The following is a 23,777-nucleotide window of genomic DNA, read 5'->3' on the forward strand; positions in this document are numbered from 1 at the left end:
GTAACCTATTGTCTGTAAAAAGGTTAACTAAAGACGGGTATAAACTCGACTTCGAGAGGGAACAGTGCCGAATCCTGAAGGACGGGAAACTACAGGCAACGACAAGACTGTCTCCAGACCTGTACAAATTAGAAACGGTCGATAGGGTCTGCGTGGTCAATGAGGCCATAAATACGGGACATACAGATCACTGTCAACATTCATGGCATCGACGTTTTGGGCACCGCGATCCGGTCGCAATTTAGGAGATGGCCTAAAAAGGTCTAGCGACAGGCATCAAGGTAAAGGACTGTAAAACGCGCGAGACCTGCGAGTGCTGTATAAAGGGAAAAATGGCACGGATACCGTTTCCAAAGGAATCAACCAACAGGAGTGAATCAATTCTGGACTTGATTCACACAGACGTTTGCGGACCAATGCAAACCGTAACTCCAGGTAACAGGAAATATATTTTATCAAATATCGAACGAAATTTATACATAATTTCATCTTGTGTTTCGGTCGCTGTTCGGCGCAATGTTCGTCGAAATGTTCAGGTTGTGCGAGGCTCACCCGTTTGCGTTCGTGCGCGCGGTCGATCCGTCGCTTGTCGGTTTTTCGACATACATCAAAGGCCTCGGACAAACCTGAACGTTATTTCGACGAACATTGCGCCGAACAGCGTCCGAAACGCAAAATCGCGCCGAAATGAATGTCGACTTATATATATATAAGTGTAATCTCTATGTAATGCATCTCTAATTATGTCTGTTGCGTCCCAATTGCGTTGTACTGATGTCCGTGCCCGTGGTGGTGGTGATGATGGTGGTGGTGGTGGTTCAAATGTGGCGCTCCGCTTCTGTAGGCTCTCTGCTTCTCGTCCAGGTCTCGTTGCCGCTGACTATAGCGCTCGACCTGGTCCCGGAGGATAGCGTCCTCTTCCGCGGCCCGTTTCTCGTCAAATTCCAGACAGCCGACCCCGTCGAGCCTCTCCAGGTCGATCCAACCTCGCCACAACACGCAGACGCCGTTCATGATCATCTGCGCCCTCAGGTGCACCTGCAACCGAAACGACACAATCTGTTTTAGCAATAAATTCTCCGTCTCCGCTCGGAATTCTTTCGCTTTCTTCCGAATTCAACGAATTCATCGTGCCATCTGTACTGGTATAACTGAGCCGTTTATTTTGAAAGTGGCCTAACTCCACTTATACTTAAATTGAGATATTTAAGGGTTTGTGTTTCAATAAAATTAAAAATATACGTATAGGATACCAATGTGTCATGCTGCTTAAGTGTATCTAAAAGAGTTAAATTTACAGTTCCTATTCAAATAATAGCAATTATTAAGTGAATAATATGTGTTTTCTTACCAAAAATGGAGTTAAGCCACTTTCAAAGTTAAAAATCAGATTAGTTATAAAATTTGAAAGAGCCCAAGTCCATTCGACATAATTTAACCCTTTGCACTCGAAGCCATTTTAACTCCAAAAGAAAGCATTTCTTCCGAATTGGAATATTTCCCTTCTATATGTTTTTTTTTTCATGTTGTACATACGAAAATGAGGCAATGTACTCGTACAATACTGAAGTGTTTAGTAATATATTAAATACAAACAAATTTAATAATGTAAAAAATATTTTGAATAATGATACAGCAATTTTTAGTGGCGCCTTGCAGTCGCCATTCGAGTGCTAAGGGTTAAAATGCTTCAAATTGAAAAAACAATACTCAATTTACTTTATATATCTGTACAACACTTCAGAAACACAATTTATGCAATTCAGAACATTTTCTAACTACATAAATTACATAACAATTTACTGCTCATCTACATTTTGTGTATGCTGGACGGATTTGAAGAAGTCATGGTGCTCCGGTGGTATGTATCGTAGTAAATCCATCATGTCCTTGTATTTCGTTGTTGTAATTCGTCTTATATTTTTCTAAAGCGGTGTCAATACAATATTTTCGAACTTTCTTGGTCTACCACGACGTGGTAATAAATCCAGGATTTTAAACTTTGCATTCTCATTCATTGATATCTTATAGAAAATTTGATATGGTTCATCTCTCAAAAGAGCATCCAGCATATTTTCAACCAATTGAATTCTCTACCCTTTTAAAAATTGCGTCCTCCAAAAATTTAGTTGATATGAAATCCTCTTGTTTCGTTTTATTTAGAACAAAGTTATTACCTTTCCGGCACATTTTGATAATGTCCTTCGGACATTATCAATGGTGGATTGGACTTAGGCCACTTTCAAAGTGATGGTTTAATTACTGAACTAACTGCGAAAACTTATGTGTCCAAAATTATCGTATATACTCTGAATATACTTGAGATTGTGAAGATCCATCTACGTGGAATTACTCAACAAACTTATTTCCTTAGGTATATATTATTTAAACAATGGCTGAAAACTTGAATAGACACATTCTTCATATTTTTATAAAGTAATGTAAAATACTCACTTTTAATGCTCCGTAAACCTAGTGTTAAATATGTATGCATGGTGTCACAAAAATATTTTTATTTTAAGTCATTTCAAAGGACTTTTTCCTTCACAGAAATCTTCTCCGCGGCTTCGTTAAGGAATTATTAACGAACAACACGGACCAATCAGAACGCGGCAACAGCGGACGGCTTCCTGCGGACATCGCAAGTCCCGCTGAACGTGGCGTTGGCATTGGTCGAGCCAGATTTCCTCCGCTGTATCCGCGCTCCGATTGGTCCGTATTTTTCGTTAATCACTCCTTAACGAAGCGGCGGAGAACATTTTCGCAAAGGAAAAAGTTGCTTTAAGTGACTTCAGGAATCATCTCCTTTAAGTAAAACATTTTGTGGCACACCTTGTATAGATTACGGGTTGCGTTGCGTAGTTAAACGGATGGATGATGAAGGAGAATGGTGAAATGTACCGAGAGAAGTGAAATACTGGTATAAAATAAATATATTGAAACTAAACATGGTATGTACAGTATAAAACTATTGTAAAATGAAACATAAATAAAACGGAGCGATATGAAATGAGCGACGTTCGTGAATTACAGCTGTGAAGCACGCGAAAGTAAGCGTGACCGAGCGATCGAGAGGAATGAAGAGCGGGAAATTCGAAATTGACCATGACAGCAATTTTTCAAAGCGGAAAATTGAACAGAGCTTTCGCGAATTTGTTCGAAATTTTGCTCAAAGTATAGGAATTAATACTCGCGATCGAAACAGTCTTACAGATGGCACGTGACCGGTTGAGGGTTAATGGTGAAATTGTTTCGCAATTTCATCTTTCCTCGAAGCTTGTACCGTCCAATCTGCGTAATCGTTCTCTGGAAATAAGAAACGTTTGCAGCAAGGGGGGTCGAGGGGTCTCCGGGAACATGATTGAAACCTGAAGACGGGTTTGCGAGCCTTAATGGACCCCTCCCACGACGCGGTCCGTGGTACAAGCTGCTTTTGCTCGCTCGAAATTACTCGCCCGGCGATTCCTCTCCTCTCCTACCCTCCTCTTTCATCTGCCTCTGGTCCTCTTCAAACGTTCGGAGACTCGATTCAATCGCGCAAGAATCGATTTGCGAACTCTCCTCGATGCACTCGAGGTTCTCTCCAAACGTAATCAAATCGGAGCAATTTTTATTTCACACGAAATAACCAGATTGCGAATCTTTATGCAAAATAAAACTGTTCCGCATCGATTGTAAGAAACAGGAGCCAAACAAAAATTTCTTTCTTTCTGTACTAATTTCAGCAAATTGAAAATATACCCCGATTTACACAGAACAGATTGGATAGAAAACAAACTAAAATGTGCATAATTCAGTCATTTATTTCAACGTAAAATAAAAGCTAAATATAACTTAAAAAAACATAAAAATAAAGGTCTATTCATAAATTAACAAAAATATAGAGGTATATGCATGTAATTCATTTTACATATAGAAACAAGAAATATAAATTAAAAAATTTAACCAAAAATTTAATTATTGTCATCACTTTCGTAGACTATTAACTTTATACACGCTAGTACGACGGTCGCTTCAGAATAAATGGAATTCAGAATAGAACGGAATTAAAAAATAACTGCAGAAATTTTTTAAATCCTATATTTTAAAAACCGTGTAAATAAAGTACCGTGTAAATCGGAGGATAGGTGTACTATACCGGTGCCTCTAAACTCTCTCGATCTTGGCACTATTTGAAATTCTGCCTAGCCATTTCTATCATAAATGCATAAAAACCGCAGTTCAGTAATAAAAGCGAAGGCAGGAAGAATTTTGTAGAATTCATCGAGTAGGAAATATGGGGAAAAAATCTGAGTCAGCCTGTACCGTGAAATTTACGCGACACGAGAAGGAACGGAAGGGGAGCTAGTGCCGACGGCTCTCGAAACAGTCGAAACAAGCAATTAGCTCGTCCCGGTCCGAACAGGGTTATTTTATTTCCTGGCAAATGGCCCCGTTTCCGGCGCGCCGCTTCAAAACTGTTACGGAATCCGTCTCGCCCCTGGAAAACCTGTCGAGAACCTTTCCTGACCGTTTCCAAACCAATTTCACGTCCTCCTCCGCAGTTACGGAAACCGAACGCTATAATTCGGTCGCGCAGCTCGAGAAATTAATACGTCCGTCGTCGAACTAAATAATTATAGTTTCGAATTCGGAGAACCCAGGTCCCCTCTTCCTCCTTTCAATCGAGATACTGAGGATTTCTTGGATATTTAACGTCGGATGCAACATTTTACTTAGAGACCATTTCAAACTGTCTTCAATATTATCAACTCTTCAGGCACAACGGTCCGAACACTCTGTACAATGACTTGTAACAGAACAAGTGTATGAAATTCAATCGACTATTTCCTAAGCAAATTGCAAAATTATGGACGCCTTTATCCGACTCTTCTGTACCTTGTAATCAAAGCAGAGATTATTTTTACTTTGCACGAAACTCCACAGTCTAGTAATTAGTCGGAAGATCCGGCAAATGGACAAAATAAATCTCGCGTTTGGATAATTTTGTAGTAGAACAGGGAAGGGGATGCCTCGTATCCGTCGATCTCGACAAATCGAGCTTGTCGAGAGTAGCAAAGTCGTCGTCAAATTACGGGCTCGCGTCAACAGGGAAAAATGGAAAGACGGTTTCCGGGCAAAGAGAGAGAGAGAGAGAGAGAGAGAGAGAGAGAGAAAAATCATCGTTAGGAGCCTCGGTCTTTTCAGCGTTTTTTCCTTCCCCGGTCGAAACTTACAGCTGGTTGTTGACACGGCGTAACAATGTGGCGGCGCAGCGTGCAGCTCTTTGTGAAATCATAATCGAGCCGCGGGTGACTGGAACTTTCGGCGACTCGATAATCGAATCGTTTCGCCGCCTTCTCCGACCCGGGGAACCCGTCGAATTATTCGCTCATTTTTCACGCGCGTTCACTCCCAAAACGATCCTCGAAACGCGTCCCGAAACAATACCACTGCGAAGACCTCCCGCTTCTCCGGTGTACGAATCTTCCGAAATCGTTAACCAGTTCGTGGCACCAAGAATATTCTCTGACACGTCACGATCAAATTCGAACAATTAGCCCCTCGAAACAAGTTCAAATTCTACTCGAACGTTTTACTTTTTCGGCGGGCTGACGTCAATCGGTGTTGACAATAAATAAATTTTGTCTTACCATGTCGAACGTCTGGAGCGCTCGAAATCCCTGCACGACTCGCGAGGCATGTGCGACACGTAATGGGGAAGTACCGCAGCTCGAAGGACAAGCATGATCCATGTATTCATTTGCATTTCGGGAAAGTACCGCAGGTTCGCTTATTCGTTTGCCGAGAATTCGTCATGGAACCTTGACGAATCATTTCTCCTCAATCTTTTTATGGTTCACATTCGAAGTTTCAATGTTCAAGATTGAGTCACGAAATTTCATGGTTTAAATTAACGTTTACACGCGACACTGTAAATGGGAATGTACACGTGTTCGAACACGTTCAAATTCGAGTCCCCAAGTTTGAATGTTTGAGTTCGTTCTTCCAATTCTTCAAGTCCGGAACAGCCCCGAAGAAGCTACTAAATCAACGACCGAGGAGAGCACCTAACGGAGCATAGCTAGAGAGAAAAAAAACGGGAAAACAAATTAATCTCGTTAAAAGGGCGCGCGAGAGAGAAGGGTGCGCGTATGTGTTCAACCCTTCGTCACCCGGCTACTATTAACGAAATGTCCATACCGGTTGAAAACCAACAAAAAAAAAAAGAACGAAAAAGAAATGAAAAGAAGCGAGAAGCTAAAGAGACAAACGTTTCGTTCTCACGAGCGGAAAAGAAATATATGTATCCGAATCCATTTCACACCTTTTCTGTTCGCGCGACGACGGGGCGTGACCCATTATCGCCCTGGCATAATAGCCGGGCGATATTTAAACTGTAACACGCGTGTCTCAACCCTTTCGCTGGCAACATTTGCATGTCGCGGCGGCTACAATGAAAACCGACAGAGACGTGACGTTCGAGCCTGCTGGAACGAAAGGGGTGAAAAATCGGAAAAGGGTGGAAACGAGAGAGAGAGAGAGAGAGAGAGAGAGAGAGAGAGAGAGAGAGAGAGAGAAGGAGAGAGAGAGAAAACATGGACGTACCCGAGGAAGAACAAACGGGAGAGACCGGCTATTTCGCAGGCTCCTTTGTTTTTCGGTAGGCGTAGCCGGCCGCTGCGCCTTTTTGCGATCGGGTCCACTAACGACGGGCACAATGCCCGAAACATTCGTCAACCAGCGATCCTGTCGGAAAGGATCAACCGGCAGGACACAGCGCACATGGTCAGCGGAACCTCCTTTTGTCTTCCGTTCGACCGGATTTCGACCGGCCATCTTTCTCTCGCCTCTGTTCGCGGGTTTTCTGCCGACGGTTAACCCTCTGCCTCGTAAAGACCACTTTAGCCATACTAATTTAGGAGATGGTCTATTTCGCTTCAAATGTTTGCCAGCGTACATTTTTTTATTAACACATTGTTTGCAGGACATTTCGCGCGCGGCCTTGAGCCTGGCGCGGGCGATATTTTTTAGCAGCCGCGTAAGAAATTAGGTATTTTTAGAAATCGCTATAACTTTAAAATGACGCTATAAATAACAAAAGTAGTATGTCAATATAAAACAAGCATGTGTATTGTGGAACTGTCACAAAGACGATGGTGACATAATCCGTCGTTAAAAAACCCATATAAATACGGGACCCGACTTCCACCAGCTGACAATGAAAAACGGATTTTTACATGTTCCGCCACCAGTCTAAAAAAGAACGGATTTATCCATGTCCCGGGAACAATGCGTTAACCCCTCAGAGACAACGAATATTTCAAAATCGATCACATGTGATCAAGTTATTAGATACACTTTCATAATTTGTCATACAGTCTTTACAATTTCAACATAGTTGTGGAGAACACTAAAAAGTCTAAATCACCAAGAAATTATTGTAACGTCACTAACGTCGTGCAAGTATAGTGTACTGATATCGTCCCGGAAGGGTTAATGTTCTTCGAGTTCCCAATATGATTTTTGCTCGCAAGTTAATTCTTCGACGGTTGAGTATGCTATTCGTTATTTATTCATATTTTAATCGTTTTATTTATTGTTCCGCAAAGCAGGGTTAAAAGTGTGCGCCAACGTTTTTTCAGCTTATTTGCCATCGAATTTTACGATCGGATGAGTTCGAGGAACCAGAACGTTTCTAGAGAATAGTGTTCCGGCCGAAAGGACTACCGAAAGTCCTGGCCGAGTTGTAAATCATCCCGATACCTAAGTCAACGAAAATGTTCGAAATGATATTAAAGGAAGCGTCCGGAGCTCTCCTTATTCGTTAGGGAGACTCTAAAAGTCAGCGAGATGATTTATCAAAAAAGCTACATCACATTTTTGCATTGTAATACCATGCGGATTTGATGCGTTTATGACAAAACTGAGTGGGCGTAGAATATAAAACAGTGAAACTATCATTATATAATATACAGGGTGTTCGCGATAATTTGTACCAGCGTTTTTTTCGTAAAAGGTAAACATTAGGGGAAAAAACGAAGGGGAGGTAGTTGTAGTATATTTTATTAGCAATATGATAGCGTGTCTCAATTTTTTGTATTTTTAATATTTTTCTAGAAACAAATATGACCTTCATGTGAAAACGAACATTGAAACGAGTTCAACCATGTAGTATACTATGGTCTTCGGGGTCATACAAGGACAGAAATAAAAGAAATAGATTTAACATTTCGTAATATAGCATTCACTAGTATGTTGTAGTGAGAAGACTACATCTCGCGTTCAATGTTACTTCCGTTGGCTATGTGAATGTATATGTTTTGAAAAGACAAGCGTATTCCTTTAGTTCCAGTACAGTTGTGCGAAACAACTATCCAAATCACACGTTATCATTACGTATATTCTACGCAAGTTATTCTACGCAGGAAAAAGTGGATGTTAAATATTTTTTACGAGTGTAATCAAAATAAGAGACAAAATAAACTAGTGTACGAAGAAAGATATCCACAGAGAGTACAATCTAGTGAAATTCAGTTTCTCCATCTCAATAAACGTTTCAATGAAATAGGATCTGTAGTAGAGTAAAAACATCAGAGGGTCCGTCGAATCACACTTTCAGAAAATAAACAATTAGAAATACTTCTTCATTTTCAAGAAGATCTATCTACTTCGGTAAGAAAAGTGTGCCAGACTATGTGATATTTCAATTGCATCAACACATAAAGTTCTAGTTTTGATAACAACATCATGTGTAAGCGACATAATGCTCACTTTTGGACGACCGAGAATCCGAAATTGAAAAAACAGACAAATTTCCAAGTACAATTCAGAACAAATGCTTGGTATGGAATTATTGATAACATCTTACTAGGTCCATATTTTTACACTGGAATTCTAAATGGAAATAACTATTTACAATTTCTAAATTGCGAATTTCAAAATTACTGGTAATCAATGCCATTGTTTCTTGTACGAGACATGTGCTTCCAACAAGACGGGGCTCCTCCTCATAATTGTAGATCGGTAAATCATTTTTTATATAATATGTTTAACGATAAATGGATCGGAACATACGGACCTATAAAATGGTCTGCAAGATCCCCCGATTTGTACTCAATATGTAGTGCAGAAATGCATTCTTGCTAATGGAAGTCTCATTGAACACGAGATGTAGTCTTATCACTACAACATATTAGAAAATACAATACTACGAAATGTTAAATCTATTACTTTTATTTCTGCGCTTGTATGACCCTGAAGACCATAGTATACTACATGGTTGAACCCGTCTCACTGTCCGTTCTCACTTGACGTAAACAAATATGTAACATTCCATTTAAAAAATGAAAAATGTAGTAAAATATACTACAACCACCTCCTCCTCGTTTTTTTTCCTAATGTTTACCTTTTACGAAAAAAAAACGTTAGTACAAATTATCTCGAACATCCTGTATAATTTTTCAATTCCCTATGTAATTACTAGTAAAATCATAACGAGCAAACGGATCAATTTGTTCGGAATTACGGCACAGCTCGGGTTCGAATTGGCGAGAAAAGAAATAAATGTCTAGGTAGCTCCTGCGTCTTGTTTTGCCTAAAAATCCGCAGTCTAGCCATGAGAAATCAATTTCAAAAAATAAACAACGCTGTATTTAATCAGTCTCGACCAATGTGCACTGTGCAATTATAAAAATAGCCCAGTACTCGGTCAATTAAAAATCTTAATCGGGAAACGCGAAAACCTGTAGGGTGGAGGAACCGCGGCGTAGAAAGAGCAAAGCAAGCGTGAACGAGCAAGGATCTCGATAAGATCTTCGGAACGAGGTTCGAGGTTCGATGTTCGAAGCGCGCCCTTTTCATTTTACCGGTCTTTATCGGTCTTTATCGTGCTTTATCTGGATCGCGAGATCTCTCTCCCTTAATTATTTCCTCTCCGCGGGGAACAGTCCTCGTAGACAATGGCCAGCGGACACGTGCTGCCGCGCGTCGCTCTTTATTACACGTCTCTTTTTCCCTCCGTTTCGCATTGTCGGTTAAAACAAAACGGGTAGCCGCGGGTCGCCGTGTAAACAACCAACAGTCCCATGCCCCCTCTCCCTCTTCAACGTCTCCTCTCCTCGAGCAGGAAAATAACGAGTCGTTAGCGAGCACCACGCTCCACGGACAAATCTCGAAACGCTTGATCCCCGGCGATCACGATCCATGATTCACCTCCGGAGCGCGAACTGGCCGTTTGCAATTTTTGTTCGCCCTTTTTGTCCATACTATTCGTTCCAGGGATATAATTTTCTCTTTGGTACGTCCGAGACATTTGTTTTTTGAAATTCACAGCACTTCGGTCAAAAGAATCTATTTCTTGTAGAAGCTCGAAGCGTATTAGACAATGCTATTGTTGTTATACCACTAGATAGAAGATTTTATGTATGTATGACAAAGACGAACAGGTGCCATTTAAAACAGTAGAAACAGAAGGATTAAAAAATACCGTTGTATTATTTTTAACCTTTTAAATGTATATTAAACAGAAAATAAATTTCTATATTACTCTAGTTTGTTGTAATTCAGGTGAAAAATGTTTATTTTGCTTGAAGATCCGTCGTATATCTATTACGTTACTTTCTAGCCTCTTCTTTGCTAATAAGTAGTAGTATTTTTTATTCCAAGACACTTTCAAGAAAATGAAAACAGTACATATCCAATTGATGGATCGAGCAAACACAATGCGCTTAAAGAAGAGACTAGAAAGTACAATTTTAAAATTGGCATAACGAAATCGGACATCAAATGCAGATTAACTTTGGTACGTTACCGGTGAAGTCGTACAATTTGGAAGTTCGATCGAGCAAATGAAATGGCCCGATTTATAATAATGTACAATTCAGAACCTCTCGGGATTGGATAACTCGAGGATCGAGAAAGCGTGGAGATCGGGCAAAGAGATCGAAAGCGTGACGGAAAATCGGGTGGGCCCGAGAAATCGAGCAAATTGTTCTTTAAGTGCCGGCTAAACGGTGACAAAACGCTTCCGAAACGCGCCACTTCGAACAGAAGAGAATCGTTGCGGGTCCGAGAGACCATTTCTAGATCCTGCCGGAGGATCTTTCGGTCCAGAAGAGGGACGGGTCGAGATTTATGAGCCATTATATACCGGGTGGCTGTTGAAGCCTTCGGGCATCTGGCACCGGCCCGTTTGACGGATTTGGAAAAGCGCTAATTGGCTCTGGCGACTGCTAATGGGATCGCCGAGTCCTCCCTGTTGAGAAACTCGCTAAACAATTGTTCGAAGCGTTCGTTCCGCGAGGTGAGGGCTATTATTCACCGCGAGGAACTTTGCTCTTCGTGTACAGTCTTCGGCGTTCTATCGTTATCGTTATCGTTATTATTATAACCTGTAGAGGCATTAGAAAATGAATTTCTATTTAATTTCTGGTTCATACAATTGACTCGAACAATTTTTGCATAAAGATCCGCAGTCTAGTTATTATTGTGAAAAGAATACATTATCTACCGAAATAAAGACACGTTTTTAACGAAAATTGCTCGCGTTTTAATTGTCAGAACGTCGAATGGTAAATTCTGCAGGCGTAACAGCTAGAAAATGGCGGATTCGCGACGCACCTATCGATCGCGATGGCGTCGCCCCTCCGTCGGCGCCGGCGTACGAGAGATTATGCTCTTCTGGCAGGCTCGTAGGACCTTCCCCATAATCCCAGACGAACAACAAACAGCTTCGAAAAACTGTAAGCTAAAGTCCGAGCGGGTTCGACCAGTTTTTTGGAAAAAACATCGTAGCATTGTTGTGTTTCATGTTTTTGTCGTTTTTTGGTAGATCGAAGCAACGTCCGTGTAATTTAGAATGTACATAAATTATACTTTGCAACGATTTAAAATATTTCCATTTTCAACAAAGAAAAACATATACCAACAACAAAAAGGCGAATGTACGCGACACGTGACGATGCATCTGAATTCGTTCGTAAAGACGCGTTAAAGTTTGTAGTTCGTCGCTGGATATTTTATTTGTAAGACGGTTAGAGGTTGGAAGTTTTTTTCTTGCTGGTTGACTCGAATTTTCCAGCTAAGTGTTCGAGGCCAGACGTGTCCGGACCCCGACGAACCAACGAAATTCGGGGCCGGATGCGCGTCTCCCGTTCCGCCGAGAACACTGACACGCTGACACCATTGTCCGAGAGGCAGAAACTGATACTAAATTGTCCGTGGGGGTGACTCGACGTCCCGGGACATACGATGCCAAGGACACGAAACGCGTAGACAATTCAAAGACCGGCCTGTTTAACGATCTCGGCCATTTGTCAGCTCGCAATCGACCAATTAGAGTCGCAATCGCCGCCGTTCAACTTTCAAAGCCGATCGATTCGTTCAATACTACTATGGTTCACAATCGACCAATTCGACAAAAAAAAAAAAAATTGAACTTACGGTGGAGCCTAGGAAAAAAGAATAAAGGTCCACGAAAGTGGAGGCTCCGGGCTTTAGAATGGGTCCAAATTTACAAATGTACTATTTTCTGTTATCGAAATGATCGTAGTTCAAATATTGAGAATTTCTCGAGATTCGGAAATTTAGTGTGCAAACACCTTTCGAATTGGGAACGTGCGGGATTTTTTTGCGTCGATAAGCGATTGTTTAATTATACGACTCACCTTGCCGCAGTCTTTTTCGAAATCGCAGTCGCTTGGATCTACCGCATAGTTCCCGGAGGCTCTGCCAAAAGCGAGTTGAAGATTGGTGCCGGTCGCTGCGAAAGCGATCTCTGTGAGGCCCTCTCGGCAGCCATTTTGGAAGCGTACTCTACGTTCTTCGATCGGCCTATCCCGGAAACCAGTATATCTGACCTACAAAATAGCGATTAAACAACAGGTTTAGTCTTTTACAGCCGTTACTCTTGAAAATCGATTACTCAATTACTGTATTCTATGGACGCCTTTAAAATTCTTCGACCGGTTCGACATGCGACGAATTTTGTGGAAAAAAGAATCGGAGATACTCGTTTACGTTTATGTGAAACTTGTGATTGTCAGAAATTTTTGTTAGAGCATTTTATCCACTCAAGTAGGTTAACGCTAGGTTTACGGAGCACTAAAAATGCCTATGCTACATCACTTTATGAAAATAACGGGAATATGTCTTTACAAACATTTTTGTAGTAAATACTCAAAGGAAAAAATTGGTTGAATAAATCCTCATGGATGCAAATAATATTAGAACGCGTCCCGTAAATCTAGTGTTAAAATAAAGAGAGAAACAACGAGAGGAAAATGATAATTTATGGCAATCGACGTGGCCGTCGGGAGCGAGCGAGATCAACGATTGTTTCGTAAGCGTCGGAAAATCCGTGTTTCCTTCAATAGCTCGTCGTTCGCAGTCCACGTTTATTTTGTATTCGACTTCCCGCCTGTTCCACGGCCGAATAATCTACGAATTAGCGAGTACAATTGCGGTATCATTACGGTACAATGACGCCACAGTTCCGGAGAACAATATTTACTATTATTGGGAACTGAACAAAAGCGATTTGAAGGAATGCGGAAAGGACACGCCCCAAGTCACACGTATTCTCGGCTCCTGGATAATATAGGCTAAGCGGGCATACAATACTACACAGCGAGTGTCGCTAAAGTTTACAAATTAGGACTACAGGTAGCATCGTTGGTATTAACAGGCATACCGAGTTGTCAGAGACCTCCCTTGCCCCTGTGCGGTCAAGGTGGCTTCATTTCACCTCCCAATAACACGCGACAAGACGTAAATAAACAGGTTCGCAATCAATATTCTTTTCCGTCTCTGAACAACAATAAATGTCACCGAACACAGAAAATGAATTGCTGCCTCAAAAGGCAGAAAGATTAGTAGAAAGATTAAAAGAATCTAAAAATATCGATGTATTATTTCCAGCTTGCTAAAGTCATTAACCGAAGAACAAAATTTTAGTTAGCTTTTAATAGACAATTTTTATTTAGCATAAAGATCCGCAGTCTAATAATAAAGAACAAACTTGTTTCTGTTGTTCAAAACCCGACTAGAGCTTCCACTAATGTTTCTCTTTGATGGATACCGCAATTCGTACGTCAGCTGATATCATTCGATAAACACGTACATCGGAAGCACACGTCGCAAAAAGAACTATACCACAAACCACGTGTACCTTATTTAATTTTACAGTCTCCCTCTAACCCTTCGAGCACGAATATCCTCATATTGGTGACAACAAGTCTATGTATTTGAAGTTTGCGAACGAATAATTTAATTATAAATTTTCGCTCGCAAACGGTTAATTATACGAAATCTCATGCACTCGATCTCCCCGTTTTGCTCGAAAATAAACCCCATCGGGGACTCGACCAAATCCTTTCGGGCAGTGTCCTGGCGGCCCAGCTCCCCAGAAGATCAACAACGTTTCTATCCAACATCGAAAAACCCACCGTCGTCAAAGCAAAAAGTCAAAATAAAAATTACCTCGCTCTCCCTGCTGAGTCTCCTGAACAGCTCGTCGGTCTCAAATTTTCCCTTCTGATCGGGGACCACTTTGGGCACCTTGAAGACGTACCTGGGCCGACGCTGCTCGTACAGGCCCATTCCGTCGAACGGCAAAACGCTGACACCGAGGCCCCCAGCTCCTCCGGCGTGTTCGCTCATAGTGTGCATCATCTTGCCGCCTTTAATCCCCCCTCCAAACAATTTCTGTCCGAAAATCAACGTCGACGCAAAAAAAAATCGACGACCAGGCGAACGCAAGAGGAACACTGTGTGTGTCGTTATCGGTCGGGTTTTATTCTTCCCACTGAACTGCGACGGTGATCCTGAACTTGAAAAACACTGACAGAGCACCGAAATCCGCGCGTTCAACTGCGCCGAGCGGCGTCTGAGTGGTGACTAAGGACTCCGAGACTCCGAGAGCGCAAAGCTCCGGGATCTCTGAATCCTGGCCCAGGTCACGCCCACCGGGACCGCCCACCAGTATCCCCACCACTCGTCTCGCTGCTCTGAATCACGGGACGCTGTCACGTGGGGGATCGAACCCCCACCATCACCACGGGCTGACTTCGAAATTGCGTTAGTCAGATTTCCCAGCAGATGACACGGTTGCTCGCCTACTCTCGGCCCCTGCGAGGCTACACGTCGAAACCTGGCGTCCTCGGTAACAAGACCTCGCCCCTTGTTGCTACTCGTTTCAAAATATTTTCGAAGAACGTCAGCTTGAACTATGCGAAAACCGACCGCCCGAAATTGGGGAGAATCGCGTGAGAAAGCTTTGATTTGCGAACTGTACCGAAGAACTGAAAATTTGTATTCCACTCGAACTACCAGGCACCTAACAGCGTTTCTGTTTAGAGATTTATTCGGTATAACATTTTTAGGCAAGCTATTGGTCAAATTGAATTGTGTTTAATGTATTGTCAGCCGTAAACAATTTCTCAAACCTCTTAGATTTTCTGAAGAATGAAATGGACGACCGTCCTAAAGATGCTCCCGATGAAGCGAACGTTATTTCTAACGGATACCGTTGTAAATATACAAAAAGATAAGACCCGAGGAATACAATGAGTAAAAAGTCCGTGCACCAACGGGAGCGAATGAAAAAGGATAGAATTCGGTGAATCCGAGTCAGCTGGTAGCAGCTCGAGCAGGCTGCCAGCGGGTTCGAGAGATGAAAGGAAGGATGGGCGAGGCGACGAGTGGCAGGACGATAATGTATAATATAGTGTATCGGGATCATCGAGTACGGGGATTGGCCGACGCGTCCCCCCATAGATATAGGAAAATACGTGTCGGGGGGTCCCTATTTTTCGAGCCAGGGACCTCCGCTCGCGTCCCAAGTTGTAACAGCGTGTATCCCCTCGAGGGAAGAGATCTTCATCATCGTCTCTCTCGCTCTCGAGTGCCGAGGGCTCATCCATTTGAGAGGATCATTGTCGAGGATCCGCGATTAAGATCGACGACCCTTTGCACGATCCGCGTTACCCGCCACGGATACCCGTTTATCCGTTTTTTTCTTCTCATTCATTCTTTCGATACGAAACATCACAGTGATAGCTGAAATAAATATCAGAATGTTCTAGGGAATAATTATTCACCGTGTAATGTACGAGCGGTTTAACATTAAACCTACCACGGCCGGTCAAATTGATCTTTCCAAACTTCGTACATACAACATGATCACATCGCTATTTATCTTTACGACTTTTCTTGTATTCTAGTATCTATACAATGTATTTTTCAGTATTTATTTCTCGTTTTATTTTCTCTTTTTCAAGAAATATTTGTAGCCTGTCCTACCTATCGCGGCGGGTCAATTTGACCGCACAAGATAAGATGGTATTTAAATGGCTCTCCTATTTTAACCCTTTGCACTCGAAGCTATTTTAACTCCAAAACAAAACATTTCTTCCAACCTAGGAAATTACCCTGCTATATATTTCTTTTTTTTTCGTGTTATACATACGAAAATGGCGCAATTTATTCGTGCAATACTGAAATGTTTAGTAATTTATTAAATACACACAAATTTAATAATGTAAAAAATATTTTGAATAATGATACAGCAATTTTTAGTTAATAGCTGTCCTAAACCTAAAAAATCAGTATAAAATTATACTGCGGCTATTCTCAATGTGGCATGGCCAACTCAAAATAAATGAGCCGCCTTATTGAATGAGACGCTATCAAATTACGCACGTTTCATGGCAAATACATCCAAACTGCAAAGGTGGACGACACAGTACAATTTTATAAATCGAGGAGAGAGCATGGCAGTATTTTTTATATAATTGAAATTATATGAAAATAAATTTGTATCGTCATTTTATGGAAGTTGTCCATCTACTACTTCATTCAGCGACAAATTGACTATTATCTACGTTTAATATTAACAATAACTTTTTTTTAAGGACCGGTCATTTTGACCGCGCATGGCTGGAATAGGTATAGAAGAAATGTCGGTTGGTAAAGTGTTAATACAAAAATCATGTAAGTCGAATTAATCATTGGATAACGACGAATTAAGTGCGATCACATTAAAATAATACGATTAAAATTACATCACAATTATTTTACTTAATGACGATTTTACTCTTGGGATGTGGTGTTAAACTAAACAAAATGGTAACATCACCGACGCGTCGAGCGCGCGTCTCCTGCAAATCGGAGTCGGAGTTATTTGTCCAGATTTAAAACTGAATTTTTTCCCTGTTCCGCATTTCATTAGAATCCGCGAAACGCCTAAAAATTGAAGGATCAATTTGTATTTCTTTATACAGATTACGTTGATTTAATGAAACCTTTGAGGTTGCTAGATAACACACAACTGTTGATAAAGAGAATAAGAAATATTGCTTAAAAAAACTCGATAGAAAAGTTCAGCCAATGTTTGCTATATTTAGTTCTGAAATGCTTCCAGAAAAATCGAAGCGGACAGTGGATCGAGGAGAATCTCGAATATGGATGACAAACGAGGCAAATGTTTACTTTATTTACAGTGACTCCCATAAATATTCGGACACTAGGTATAACTAACTTTATGATTTAATAATTCGTTTGTTGATAAAGCAATCGCCCTGGAAATTGTTTCCAGCAATAAAACATTTATTAAGGATGATAAACATATATAATTTATTTGAAAAATATATATACGTTTTATAATAAAAATTATTAAACGAAATAATGGACCATTTGTGGCTCACAAAAATATTCGGACACGTATTATATTTCTCTGGCAATCGCCTTCTGGGGACGCGATATTCCAAGAACGGGAAAACGTTTGTTTACAACCAGAATCTCGTGGACCATTAGATGTCCATGCCACCTCACTACTGTCAGTAGTAAACGTGAATTCGTTCAAAATGGGTCGCAAAGGAAAGAATACGAGTTTCGATGTGTGGCAGCTTATAATTTTTCATCGAGAAAAAGGAAAAACCTATCGCGAAATTAGTGCAATGCTTCGTATAAGTAAGAGTACTGCTCTGCAGATATATGTCGACTATTCCGCAAACTGGAAGACCAAATCTCTTATGTACGAGGGAGAAAAGCAAAATTATTCGGAAAGTGAAAAAAAATCCGCGCTTAAGTGCTCCAAAACTAGTTAGTGAGCTATTAGGAGAAAGCTCCAAAAATGTTTCAGCCGAAACAGTTCGGAGAGTGCTGAGGCAAGCTGGTTACAATGGAAGAGTAGCTAGAAAGAAACCATTTATCAACGAAAAGAATATTGATAAACGAAAAACCCTTGCAAGAGAGCTAATTTCTAAGGATGAGACATGGTGGAAGGATGTCATATTTGCTGATGAAAGCAAATTCAATCTGTACAATTCCGACGGAAGAACTATGGTGTGGCGGAAAGCGAATAAAGAGTTTAATTTTGAAAATACAAGAGGTACAGTGAAACACGGCGGAGGCAGCGTAATGGTCTGGGGTTGCATTTGGTCATATGGAGTCGGTAACCTAGTTTTTATTGACGGTATCATGGACAAAAATCATTATTTAAATATACTCAAAAATAATTTAATTCAAAGTGCTGAAAAAATGGGTCTTAATAATACTTTTAAGTTTTACCAAGACAACGACCCCAAGCACAAGTCACGTATTGTGCAAGAATTTTTATTATACCGCTGCCCCAAAATTCTTCATTCGCCGCCCCAATCACCGGACCTTAATCCTATCGAGAATTTATGGGATGAATTGGATAGAAAAATTCGAAAAACCCCAATTACATCGATAGCTAAATTAAAACAAAGACTTGCAACTTAGTGGTCGAATATAACTGTTGAATATTTAAAAAAAATTACAAACAGTATGCCAAACAGATTAAGACATGTTCTTAAACAAAATGGTTATGCCACGAAGTATTAAACAAATTTTGTAATGCTAAATTACATTATCTAAATTGAAAAATTAATATTGTCCGAATATTTTTGTGAGCCAAAAATGGTACATTATTTCTTTTACTAATTTTTATTATGGAATTTATGTACATTTTTCAAATAAATTATTTATGTTTATCAACATTAATAGATCTTTTATTGCTAGAAACAATTCCCGGGACGATTGCTTTATTAACAAAGGAATTATCAAGTCGTAAAGGTAGTTATAGCTAGTGTCCGAATATTTTTGGGAGTCACTGTATATAGGTTCGGAGGCCCGTTTACGGGATAATAGGGCAATACCGACAATCCGAACAGGGTAAATATTTTCCGAAGTCACAATATGAAGTAATAAATGTTTTGTAGGGATAGGCTCGAGTGTACAGGGGTAGCCGAAGGAACAGGGGTGGGAATGGGGCTCGTGATCCGCTCAGGTAGAGTCTCGTTGCGAATGTCGGTGTTTGCGCGTCGGACCGAGAGGCCGAAAAGCTGCTTCGGGGCGATCTTCGCAGAGCCGTCTATGTTTTATGGCCAACGTTCTTCGTTTCCCAGGTTTATTTATTACGCCCCCGCGTCCCTTGCCCATAACGAACCCCATCCTTCGGTTGTTGCCGAAAAGATTGCTATTCGTTTCGTCGCTGATAATAAAATGTCGGAAGTGCGGGCGACACGCACCTCCATATAAACCTCGCTCTATGACCACCGTTAAACAACTTTACTGCCGAATTTCAACCGAGCATTACAACAGTTCACGGCAGTTTACGATCTCCCTGATTGCCAGACTTATTACATTCTGGAGAAATTCGAAAATATTCCATGAAAGTTCGGCTTGTCGGTGCACAGAAGAGCACAGAGATGCGATTCGTGCATTTTTCACCTCTCTACTATAAGGACGTTCAGGCGAGTCGGTTTGTCGTAGATAACTCTGTACGAATTAACACGTTGACTGCCATGTCACCAACATGTGGGTGACGGAATTATTTGTCCAAGTTTTAAAATGAATTTTTACGTTAATACATTCATTGTACCAAATTTGATTAGGATCAGTAAAATGTAAGAAAGTTGGAGGACTAGTCGATATCATACATTTAATATTTTTCGATTTTTATTTCATTAAATAACACCTTGATTCTATGGAATTTTTTAGGTTTCTAGTTTGGCAGTCAAAGTGTTAATACAGTCGAACCTCGATTGTCCGAGCATAATCCTAAGCTGTAAGCGATCCATGTACAGCACGATTTACTGTACAGGTAGTAGAGAAATTATAGGTGGCGACTATCATAGCGTTATCCTAGGTTTAGTGGAAATTGATGTAAAGAAAGTGTCGCAAAATTAACATTGACCTTCAAGGTCTAAAGGTCAACAGTTTTTTTTATTATTGCAGCGTATTCCGTTCGTCGAATGGAACCGTAGGTCAAAAGGCTCGATTGTTCCCGTAAAAAATTATGGTAAAGCTTCCTCATTATCAAACTGATTTTATTTATATTATTATTTCTTTTGGCTCGACTCGGTGAATTTGATGAAATCCGATTGGAGCCGGTCGTCGACGTCGACGATATAGTCGTCCGCCGACGAGGAGAACGCGTCGCCATAAATGCCAAGCGCGTCGAAACGAATTTCACGTGTTCGTTCGCCGTGGCGTCGCGACGACCGGGGAAAAAACGCGCGTCGACGGGACGCCCGCCCCTGTTCTACACGGATTGGTCCAGCAGCCTCGCCAATCCCAGCCTCCGAAGGGAAATCTCGTCGATGCGGATCCCAGAGCTGGTGCACGCCGCTGCACGCGCGCGTTTCTTCTTCGTTTCTTTATGGAAACCCCTCCACCGTTCTCGTGCAACGCTCCAAGCTGAAATTCGAACCTGGAACGCGTAAAACGACCGTGTAAATTTCCATCGCCATGCGGAAACGTTCAACGATCCCTATCTCCTCCTGCAAACCATTGAGAATCTTTTGCAGTTCATTTCGAAGGACGTTCGAAAGAGACGGAGTAAAAAGATTCGCTTCTCGTGGAGCTTCGTTCTCGTATTAAGATCAATATTCATCTAAAGGACAGTAAAAATGTTTTCAAATAAGTTTCATTTGATGCGATTAGATTCGCTCCTTAACCCCTTGGCCACTGTGGGCGCCTATAGGCGCTTAGAAATTTTGCGTTTGTGACACTGAGAGCGCCTATAGGCGCTCGACATAGTTTGGCTTTATTATTTACATTAATATTAAATTCGTAATATTTATACTAATTCAGTTCAAAGAAATAAATAATATTGTTTTAATGTAGTGAAATTCAGTTTTTTGATTATTGAAATATGTTTTCACAAAAATGCATCCCTACCCAAAAGTTTGCCGTTCTCGGCGCATATCGTAACTCAATTCCTGCCGTAAGTCAAGGGGTTAATTTAACCCTTAGCACTCGAATGGTGACTATAAGGCGTCACTTAAAATTGCTATATCATTATTCAAAATATTGTATACATTACTGTTTGTATTTCATGAATCACTAAACATTTCAGTATCGTATGAGTAAATTCCACCATTTTCGAATATATAACATAAAAAAATATATATAGAAGGAAAATATTCCAGGTCGGAAGAAATGTTTCGTTTTGGAGTCAAAATAGCTTCGAGTGCAAAGGGTTAATAATCTAGAGTATCTAACACTTTCAGCGTCACGTCTCCCAAAAATCGGAGTCGGAATTTTCACGCTAACGTCTTCATTGTACCTTTAATTAGGATCTGCAAAATGTAGAAAGATCGAACAAGTACTTGGTGTCACACGTGTTAATTTTCCAATTCTTATTTCATTAACTAGTCTTAAAAAAGAGTCGTGTGGAAAATATTTTGTGCAATCATGCTGATCTACCATGATCATTATATCACAATAACATCGATTTCAATAGCTCGGATTAGCTGTTGAAGCTGCAGCAAGTAAACATTCAAAATATTGCGTACGAATATGCTAACTAGCTAAGAAATCAGAACTTGACTTGCCTTCTTCGTGTGATTTTCTCGTAATCGATCATTGACTTTCGAATTGGAAATATTAGTTTTGGCCAGGACGTCGATTTCTGCGACTGTGCTTCTGTCGTGAGCGAAACGAAGCCGAAACACGAGCCGACACGGCAAACAAGGAGCAGATCGATAGCAGCCGGTCGCGAAAGCGTTGCTAAAGAAACTTTGTAATGGTGCTGCCGTTCGGATACGGGCTGTAAACGTGCTCAGGGTGTCGTCGATCTTCGCAATCATGTCCTGCGAGAAGAGAAGTCCTTCCGGTTCGAACGCTTGGGAGCACAAAGCCTACAAACGGCACCGTATGAAGGTAAGTAAAGATAGCGTGTGCCAAAAAGTTTCGACAAAACTTGCGTAGTTACCGTGTTTCGTGTCCGATCCTCTATCGTTCGGTTCGAGTGACGTTGAACTCTAGCAATGAGCAGTTTTAAGTTTGACGAAGTTTTATCATTTCTATACCTTAGCTCTTGTGGGACGACGATCGATTGCCAGTTTGCGTTACGAGATGTTACAGATGTTTGAATAATCTTGTGATGCTTTAGACTTTTTGATATTTTCCCCAGCTATCTTCAACTTCTAGAAAGCGAACAATACATAATACGTGAAAGCACATCGCAGCTCATCGTTTAATCCCCTGTAATCAATTTGGAAATATTCCTCAGGGTCGGTACAGACGTCGATCCTGAAGAGTTACTTGAGTGATTTTTAAATAAATCTTTTAACATTAACATTTAACATTACCATCAACATAAATGTTGATAGTAAATCCCCCCCCCCCCCCCCCGTCATTTGTAATTCGGACGTCAGACAGTTGGTAATACATAAACTACGGACTTTATGCATTTATGACAAAAATGGGTAGCCCTGCTTGTAAACAGTAACGCTAGAAGAATCGAAGAGAATCGACGTATTACTTTTGTTTCCTCTGCTAACAGTATTAAAGGAAAAAATAAATTTCGATTTGGTTTCAGTCCCTTGACGAAGAAAATTTTTATTTTTCATAAAGATCCCGCTAATAATGAAAATGCTTTGTCCGAGCATAATCGGTATTGTAATAGTTTATCAATGCGTCCAGGACTTGATGGACAATCGAAATCTTGATTCAGGTGAAGAAAGCTACCTGCGCAATAGACGTGAATCCTCCGCAAGGCAGGCCCCACGTGGTCCTGAACGCAAAGGGCTTGCAATTAGAACGGGAGAAGCAGGATCGTATCCTGCGGGAAAATTTCATCCTCCTGCAGAAGCTCCGCGACATCATGCACCGGAAACGACCCGCGGAGGAGAGCCAGAGACTGAAATGGGATCAGGCAAGATGCATGAGGACTCGTTAACGGGGTTCGTTCTTTTCGTGATCCAGGAAATAATAAAGCTTGCCAATTTAAACAATAGTTTTATACTTCTAACAAATCGAACAATAAAGGGAATATATGTCGCAATCAGTAAATGACCAGTTTTAAACACAAACAAGAAAAGTTCATAATTATTCGACCGTTTATTCTTTCGTTTTAAATAATTTCGGGTAGGTACAAACAATGCTCCGCTAGACGGCGACACGAGCTGGTTCCTACCAGCTCCTATTTTCCTATCTGAAAATAGCGCCATTCGGCGTAGCGACGAAACGCCCAAGCTTGTAGCCAAATATTACCGTCAGAGAACCACACTGTGCTGAAGCCATCTATCGGAGGGAACCGTAATTACTTTGGCTGCAAGCTTGGGCCACAGACATACCTCGTCTGTGCTTGGGCATTTCGCCGCTACGCTGAATGGCGCTATTTTCAAATTTTTAGCAGAAGTGCCATGTGCTACTATCTGGCGGATCAAATTGGAACTAATCGGCTAGAATCTTGACCATTTTACCGCCAAATGGTGCCATTTTTAAATTTTACGAAACAAATAATTATGCGTAGATTTAAATTT

At 41.0% G+C, this 23,777-nt stretch overlaps 2 protein-coding genes across 2 annotated transcripts; one reads left to right on the plus strand and one right to left on the minus strand.

Annotated features, from left to right (window-relative positions):
• Positions 1 to 516: 516 nt before the first annotated feature.
• LOC143356413 (protein big brother) lies at positions 517 to 14,890 on the minus strand. Its single transcript, XM_076792091.1, has 3 exons — positions 14,461 to 14,890; positions 12,648 to 12,839; positions 517 to 1,038 (listed from the first exon to the last, which is right to left on the minus strand). Exons 1-3 carry the CDS (start codon positions 14,650 to 14,652, stop codon positions 742 to 744), a joined length of 681 nt encoding a protein of 226 aa, XP_076648206.1. The 5' UTR covers positions 14,653 to 14,890; the 3' UTR covers positions 517 to 741.
• Positions 14,891 to 21,903: 7,013 nt separating this feature from the next.
• LOC143356435 (uncharacterized protein CFAP97D2-like) lies at positions 21,904 to 23,485 on the plus strand. The gene is made up of 2 exons (XM_076792129.1): positions 21,904 to 22,170; positions 22,967 to 23,485. The coding sequence occupies exons 1-2, from the start codon at positions 22,096 to 22,098 to the stop codon at positions 23,189 to 23,191; spliced, it is 300 nt and encodes a 99-aa protein (XP_076648244.1). The 5' UTR covers positions 21,904 to 22,095; the 3' UTR covers positions 23,192 to 23,485.
• Positions 23,486 to 23,777: the final 292 nt, after the last annotated feature.

This window comes from Halictus rubicundus, chromosome 8 (assembly GCF_050948215.1).
Source record: "Halictus rubicundus isolate RS-2024b chromosome 8, iyHalRubi1_principal, whole genome shotgun sequence".
In the NCBI taxonomy this organism is placed as follows: Eukaryota; Metazoa; Arthropoda; class Insecta; order Hymenoptera; family Halictidae; genus Halictus; species Halictus rubicundus.